The following is an 8,551-nucleotide window of genomic DNA, read 5'->3' on the forward strand; positions in this document are numbered from 1 at the left end:
GATCACTCAGCTCTAGGGGACCCAAAAGCAAGGGTCTGGGCAGACGCTCCCCACACACACACATATCTGGGCACCTGCAGGAGGGTACCACCACACAGATTTTGGTAATGTGCAGGAATGTTCTTTATTGAACTCAATGTTAGTGAGTAGAGGGGTCAGAAAATTGCAACTGCAATTCCTTCCTTGGCGTCAGCCAATTGGAATCTTCCTCCCTGACTAATGGACTACCGGAGTACTTGCCACTGGAAGGTATGCTGTCAAACCCCTCATGGGGGTTTGACAGTATTGCACTTCCTAGAACCCTTAGTGGTTTACTTAGAACCCTTGGCAGTTTATGTGCAGATACCTCTAAACTAGGACAACTGTGAACTGTTTACCAGTAAATGACATGTTTGAAACAGTTCAAGTATTATGTCTGTCCATACCCTAAACCAGTATAGAAGTGGATGGATATGATAGTTAGAACAGCAAAATGTACATTCCTGCAGGAAGTTCCCTCCTCACCTTTTTAAATAGTTTAAAGTTATATCTGTCCACAGATGAATGTAATTCCAGAGAATATCAGGAAAATACCTTAGGAGTAAAAGCTCTACCATTTCTAAACCTCTGAAGTAGCACTACACTAAACATGTCACTAGACATGTCTACAACTGCCCCTATGGCACTGTTGTTACTGTGCCGTCATTTAGTACTTTCTTTTGGAAGTACTAAATGACAGCACAGTAACAGCCCATACTGTGGCATGCCAGTGGCGCACAGTTATTTTTAGCCGCTATGTGCCATAGCAACACGCTATACCAAGGGAGTGCGTTACTATGGCAATGCAGCAACAGTGTCATGGTTTCTGCCCAAGGACGCTACATCACCATAGCGTGTTGCTACAGCCACATAGCATCACGTGTAGACGCACCCACCGATACTTTTTATGTGTTTTTGCTAGCAGATGTGATAGCACAATCATTCAATTGTTATAACTTGTATCAATTGTTGTTACTTAAGATATAAATGATATCATTAGTATAAGAGGGTTTTTTGAGAATCGTTACTGTTTACAAATCACCCTTCTCTTGAGTGCAAGCTCAAGGGACCCAAGAATAAGACAGGAAATCAAAGAATCTGTTTGATTAATATTCACAGTGATCTTCTGTTCATTTTAACTTTATTCTCAAGCTGGCTTTCTGTTATCAGATTTAATGCATGTGCTGTTTTTAATATATTAAGGGTCAGTAACAGATGTGATGTTTGGCCATCAAATCTCCTTATGCAATTCCCTCTGCTTTTCCAAGACCGAGAACTGACTGCATGGAAAGAAATGTAGTAAGTCAACCACTGAGCCAGCCCTACTCAACAATGGAAAAAGGGATATTCCTAATCGCATGAAAGATTGCTAATACTCTATATATGCTATTTCAAGATATTCTCAATCTTGCAAGATTCTGTCTCACACACACGATTCAAATCAGTGATCTATCAGCAAAGACTGGAGAAAGCTTTGAAAATTCAATTTCCTACACTGTAAACAATCAGTACCTTCTTAGGCACAATTTAGCAATGTATCCCCCCCCACTCCATGTATTTACCTGTGCTTTGCTCTCATTTGCTAAATACATTAAATTGTGTTATTTATATTGGTCTGAAGCTTCAGAATCCTTAGGTAGTATTCTGAACTCTTTCATCTCCAGCATTTCATATATAAATCACTGGAGTAGGAGACATACAGTGATATTTCTAATGTGCTGTATTATAAAAGTAAATGGCTTTGCTTGTTATATAGTGAATTCCTTACAAACAAACTCCAATAAGGCTGACATGACATGCCAACACCTGTCTTCCAGATCCAAATGTTATTTAACCATTGAATCTCAGTGCTTTCCAAATGCCTCATGACAGATTTCACTAATCAAATATTCAGTTATAAAAGTTATAGAATCAGGGGATGCAAGTATAACTTAGTCAGTACAAGCTTCTTGATACATTCTAATTTTTACCTCAAGTCCTTTTATCCAAAGCCAAGCATCCTGCAAATTCTCTTCATTAACTTCAGCAAGTTTGTCTTGCCAAGCTGCTGCTTGAGCATCAAATTTCACAAAGTTAAAGCTGCTTTTGTGTCTAAGCTGCTCCTGCAAGAGACAGTCCATTGATTTTTCCCAATATGTAAAGCAGACTGACATGTTGTCTTTGCACAGCAATAATCATAAGAATATTTTTCATTCATGTTTAGTTGATGATATAATATAGTACAGTCATATTATTTTATTCTATATATTTAAATATTTATACATCAATAAGCTTCCAATACTACCCATTTAAAAGCATATATTTACATTTGCTTCATAATTTTATCAAGATGTATACTTTTGGACAAAAATTTGCCGTGACAAGTGTCTGCCTCAGAGCCTGCAGGCTGGCAATACAGAGGAAAGTAAAACTGGGACTAGAAAATTAGAAGACACTTTTAACTTTAATCTGTTCTGTGTATCCCTTTTCCATCCTTAAAATGAGGATAATAATACCCATTCAACTCACAAGAGTGTTGTGAAAATGAATTCATTAATATTTGTGAAGAGCTGGATATTATAATGATAAGCATCATAGAACAGCCAATGAGAAATTTAATAATTCATCTTTAGAGCAGGTTTTGAATAGAAAACAGCACAAGGAGAAATACACACTAAACAATGAAAAAAAACCGAATTATTTAACAGCTATTCATTAAAGTGAGCACTGTCTATTGTGTGGAATGAGGCAGGGGTGAGAAAAATAACATGCAATCATGTAATTAAAAACAGTATTGTAAACCATACAAGGAAGTTGAATTAAGGCAATACAGGTTACTATATTTCTGTTCTCTCCTAGTATTTGAGTATTTAATTTTACAGCCTCAGTAATATTCTCTAAACATAAATGTATCTGTATTTCCTTCTAGATTCCTTTCAAATGAGCTTAGTGTGATAAAGAAAAGAAAGAAAAATGACCAAACGCCAAACGTAGGAGCAAGTTGTGCTCATGGCATGGGGGGGGGGGCGATGGGCGCGGCCTGATAGCGGCGGTCCTGGCCCATGCTGATTGGCAGGGGGCGTGCAGATGCAGCCCGTTTAAAAAGGCGAGCGCGCCAAAAGGAAGTGGGACCCGCGCAATATCGGAGAGGCTTGATCACCCTCACCGGAGGTCCTGCGTCCACAAAATCCCTTCCCCCCGGACGCCCCCATCACGACTGGGTATACCATCCGAACGTGTTTAAGAGCTCTCGAGTTATCAGCGAGTTTAATCTTGAAACAGCTGTTAAGAAGTTTTTTTCTGCCTAAACTGTGAGTAAAGTATTTACTTATCTCACCGCCTCCTTGGTGTTTTTCTGTCGACGGAAGGAGAGACAGAAGAGGGAGGAATAAGGCCCCGAAACCCTTTTGTCCCCGGCCTGCTCGCATAATCTGGGTCCAACCACCCATTGTCAGGTTGAACATGGCATCACGAACAGGATCCCTGGGGCAAAGGGGGAACGAAGGAGATGTTGACGAGTTAGTCAGGCATTGCCCGTGGGGAAACCATCACCGGCCCCCGACCACGAACGCTGATGATTTATGGGTCCATGTGGCATATCATCAAGCTGGGCAGGACGGAAAGATGGGAGGCTATGTTTCCATCTGCCCGACCGAGGGCAGCGAGGAGCCGCTTAAAGAATGGGTCGTGTCCAGCCTCAGCCCAGCAGCCCTAGGATGCCTCCTTTCCAGTCCCGCGGTTCTTTACCACCTGCCCGACAAAAAACCAGGGGCGTTACTTAGCCGTGTCAAGCCCACAGGCACAGATGACCGTACTCCCACAAAAGAGTACGCTAGGTGCATCCAGTACCTAAAAGAGGGGAGCAGCTGCGAAATCCCTCCCGATAAATTCAAATGCCCTGATCTCAATCCCAGAGGCGCTGAAGATGAAATTCTAACGGCACTCCGTGAGAGTCTTGAGACTGATGGACGGGATGCCACAGGGTGGACAGGGCAAAAGTGGAATAAAGGAAAAATTATTAATATCCTGTTTCGCTCGGTGACCACCTTGCTACAACACGTGGCGAACCAAGCCAGCATAATAGATACGCTGACTAGAACGGCCGCGCAGCAGAGTGCCGCACAGCCCGAGCCACTGCTTAAAGATGGCGCCGCAGGCAAAGAAGAGGACGTGGCCAAAGAATCCCGGGCGGGAAACCCCGATGTTAGAGAAACCCCATCGGCCCCGCCCGAGGAACCACCTCCGTACAACATCCCGCCGGAGCTATGTTCCGTCCTCCCCACCGACGCAGGCGCACCCGTTCTGCATGCAAACCCTGTAGCCTTAGTGAAAACTGTCATCGATGGCGCGGGAACCCACACCCTCACTACCTTCCGTACGCGCACCAGAGGGGAACTCCAAGAGCTGACAAGAGACACCCGACTAAATCCGGGTGAAACACTGGCAATATGGCTAGGATGACTGATATTAGAGCACGGGTCAGATTTAGTAGACCCGGAGGAGTGTGCTATCCTAATGCGCCAACCCGCATGGAGTGGAGAAGCGTGGAGAAGTACTGCACAATCAGGCTTGGCCAATCCCTTTGTGTGCTGCCGCGGTCCCAGCGCTGTTGAACCGAGCTCACGCTTGGCATGCGGATCCGCCCAATGATCCATCGCCCGCATAGCTCCTGTATGCAATACCGGGAGCCAGTTACTTAACCTGGGACACCGGACGGTATCCACTAACCCTGACTCCACGCCAGGCAAACAGTATTTGGCTGCATCACTGGTGTAACGATCCTGGCAAGGTTCCTGTATCTGCGTCAGCAGTGGAGGCCTGCGTTGAGGTTTATGGAGGTATGAATACACCCATGTTCCGCTTGTTATTACACCCACTGGTAGGGGGGCTGATAGGGAACGTTCTAAGTAGTCTGGGAAAGCTCACCACAGCGCGCAAAGTAGAATCCAAGCCCACCCCGCCAGCGGTGGTACAGGCAGTAGGAGTATGGAAAGCAACGCCTAGAAAACCCCAAACTGATCGCTCACCGCGTGGACGACCACCAGACCGCACACTTAAGGAACGTGCTATGTTTAGCTTTCTGCTAAGCAAAAGCGATCTGACAAAGAATCAGCTTCGTGGGTTAGGGGATGAGGGGCAAAAAATACTGGCGCTGAACCTAGGCTTTAAGCTTAAAGAGCAGGAGCCAGACAAAGAAAAAAACGAGTAGCGGCCGTCGATACGGGTGACGACGGCCGACCCACTAATGACGAACGCCCGTACGCAACTTATGATGTGAGCACAACTGCAGATTCTAACCCTATTTTGCTAGACACGGGAGCCCAAGTAAACGTGTTGAGATCCGAAACGCTCCATGTTAAGACATCCAAAGTCATCTTTGTACAAGGGCTAAACGTCATGACATCTGCGCCCGCAGTCAAGTTTTGGATCAACAAAAGGGTGCTGCATGGAGTCTTAGCGGGAATAAACATCTTGGGCATCCCCGCAATAAAGGCGCTGGCCTTGAAGAATGCCATATATCTAGCACTCCCATTGACTGTGACATCAGGCGAAAAACACCAGCCAGCGCTAGCAAACCCTACACCCTGGTGGTACCAGCCAATCCCGACACGCACTGACCTGCAGTCCCAAATCCGAAACCTCTTGGCTGACTTGTTCAAGCGAAAGTGCGTTCAGCCCATAAAATCTTCCACCTACCTTTCGGCCGGATGGGGAATTCCTAAACCAGGAAAGCCGACGGAAACTCGTCTAGTGATGGACTACCGACAAGCGAATCGTCGCTGTAAACCGCTCCAAATGCCCGCCGCACAAACCGTCTCAGACATCCTCGATGGCATGACCGAAATACAGAGGGGCAGAGAATGGTTTGCCACCACATTAGACTTAAAGGACATGTTTTATTCGATCCCTATACATGACCCGTATGGGATCCTTAATATGTGTGTAGGCAGACGAATGTTTTCCTGGAAGGTTTGTCCACAAGGTTATCGCAACGCACCAGCCCTAGCAGTCACAGCGATGAATGGGACGATTGACAGCTTTGTTTGTCCCCGCCCAAAGACCACAGACGTTCACATCTGGACGTATGTCGACGATATTGTCATCATGGGGCATGACCGTGCCACGGTCCGCGCCACCACTGCGGACCTAAAGGACCACATGAGCAATCAAGGATGGACAGTAAACCTGGCTAAGCCCATGAGCGAGCCATCCTCAGACATTAAGTTTTTGGGGACACGATTCACAGGACAATGGCAATCAGGGACAGCACACAATGCTACCCCTGAGTTGTCCTCACCTTGGCCGACCACGCAGGCGGACTTTCAAGGCCTGCTAGGCCAGTTAAACTGGTTCCGCAATTTTATGATGCCATCACATTTAAAAGTTATCCACTGCCTGCAACACCAAATTCGCAAGAAAACACGACGCAGAGTCCCATGGAGTGAGCATGACCCAGCCACATTGGAAAAGGTTATGACAGAGGTTAAAAAGATGCATCTGATCGCACCCCCTGCCGGCAGTCTCCTGACAATTCATGTAGGCTACACCATGGAGCATATCTGGTTTACAGCCAATGACACCGAACAGGGGGAACTCGCGTACACTGGTCACCGCACACTCAAAAGCCACCAACATCGGTATGGTTGTCTAGGGAAGGTTATGCTCGCGGCTCAACTAGGGGAACACCTCGTGGCGAGCCCAGGTGTACTTGTTGCACCCGGCGGCACCACACTAGGATTGCTTAATCCTAGCAGAATCCACCCAGAGTATCAGGGCACGGAGAAAACTTGGAGCGCCCTGGTCCTTCGTTACCAGTATCACTGGTCGGCATGGCAAGTCGCTGACGGAGAACTAATTCCGATCGCTGAAGAGGATGATCCCATTGTACTGCAATTGTATGGGACCACATCCCCGGCATGGATAGCTTCAGATGGTACATCCCGTGATGGCAGAGGATATGGATATTATTGTGACCCTTGTCACAACTATGAGCTCAAAACGTCCCATCCAGGAGAGTCAGTTCAAGCATCTGAACTACGAGGTTTTCAACTAGCTCTTGAACACGCTTACCGTCACCACGACGGGACGCTTCTGGTACCTGTCATAGCTGTAGACTCAGAATATATATACAGGATTGTTACCAGAAAGGCACAAGTTACAGAACACACAACCCTCTGGGACGATGTCAAGACCATTTTATCACATTTCTCTGTTCGCCCTTTAATCAAGCACACACGCTCTCACCAACCTGATACGGACCCTGTACATGTCATCATAGATCAGCTACTGGCACATCGAGGATCCATAGATGAAAAGGACATACCCCAGTTACACGTCACTGACATTATAGACGACCCCTTTCTCGCTTGGCTCCACGAACATTGGGGACACCTCGGAGCAAAAAGAGCGCAAGCTCGTTGGAGGGAACAAGGCAACAAAGGACCAAGCATAGAACAGTGGAAGAAAATAATCCAAGCCTGCTTTGCCTGTGCGCGAGAAAAACCGGTGCACCACAAGCACCAAAAGGGCGTCTATGACCCAGAGCACTTTGCTCCAGGGAAGGTGTGGCAAGTGGACCTGCTCGGGCCACTCCCAGGAGCCAAGGCACCGAACAAGGGGCTAGTAATTGTAGACCTGGGAACCCGTCAAATCCTCGTTCTCCCCACGAGGAAGACCACTGCTCCCGTGATTCAAGGATTTCTACAGCTTGCTTTCGCCCATTGGCAAGTGCCCCACTTCATACACTCCAATGGAGGACCACCCTTCAACTCCAAAGGCTTAGAACGGTTCACGGTAGAGCATAATGTTCAGTGGCATCACCATCTACCTTATCACCCGGAGTCCAATGGCGTCGTGGAGCGCCAGATAGGATTATACAAGGAACAGTTAAGGTTGAGGGAAAACGGATCGTTCAAGAACTGGACCAAGTGCAACAATGATGTACTAACTGCCATGAACGCCACTAAAGCTTTATGGGACGAACGCACTCCGGTGCCACGTCCGCCTTGGAAGCCATGTTACTCATCCCAAGAAACAGTGTGACTAACCATTCCCACAGCTACTAGTAAGCGCCCGACTCCAGCTCCCGGTGTTGTACTTAAACTCGGCTAGTACCCGAACACCTATTTTGTCTCCCTTGCAAACGTCTAGTGAATCTATTGGCGACGGCCCCAGCAAAAACGTCGTGCTGCATCCGGACAGACACAGTTGGACTTACCCTTGATATCATTGTTTAATGTTTTATTATGTATTTGTATTAGATGTTGTATTTTGGCTTTGTATATATATATATAGGAAGGGGAGTTCTTGAGCCTAAACATGTTCGAGATTGGCATTGGTCAAGGGGGCATGTGATAAAGAAAAGAAAGAAAAATGACCAAACGCCAAACGTAGGAGCAAGTCATGATCATGGCATTGGGGGGGGGGGCGATGGGCGCGGCCTGATAGTGGCGGGGTCGGCGCCCTGCTGATTGGCAGGGGGCATGCAGATGCAGCCTGTTTAAAAAGGCGAGCGCGCCAAAAGGAAGGGGGACCCGCGCAATATCCGAGAGGG

General features: G+C 46.9%; 1 protein-coding gene across 9 annotated transcripts in view; it reads right to left on the reverse strand.

Moving 5' to 3' along the window:
* The window catches only part of VWA3B (von Willebrand factor A domain containing 3B), a 127,095-nt gene that overhangs the window by 74,577 nt on the left and 43,967 nt on the right, over window positions 1-8,551 (reverse strand). For all 9 annotated transcript variants that reach the window (XR_003094696.1, XM_025207266.1, XM_025207263.1 and 6 more), the window contains one exon: window positions 1,989-2,120. Coding sequence is in view for 8 of the 9 variants with exons in the window: in XM_025207266.1 (XP_025063051.1) it covers window positions 1,989-2,120 (132 nt within the window). In the remaining variant the exon portion in view is untranslated. The remainder of the gene's footprint in view (window positions 1-1,988; window positions 2,121-8,551) is intronic.

This window comes from Alligator sinensis, unplaced genomic scaffold, assembly GCF_000455745.1.
Source record: "Alligator sinensis unplaced genomic scaffold, ASM45574v1 scaffold144_4, whole genome shotgun sequence".
Taxonomy (NCBI): Eukaryota; Metazoa; Chordata; order Crocodylia; family Alligatoridae; genus Alligator; species Alligator sinensis.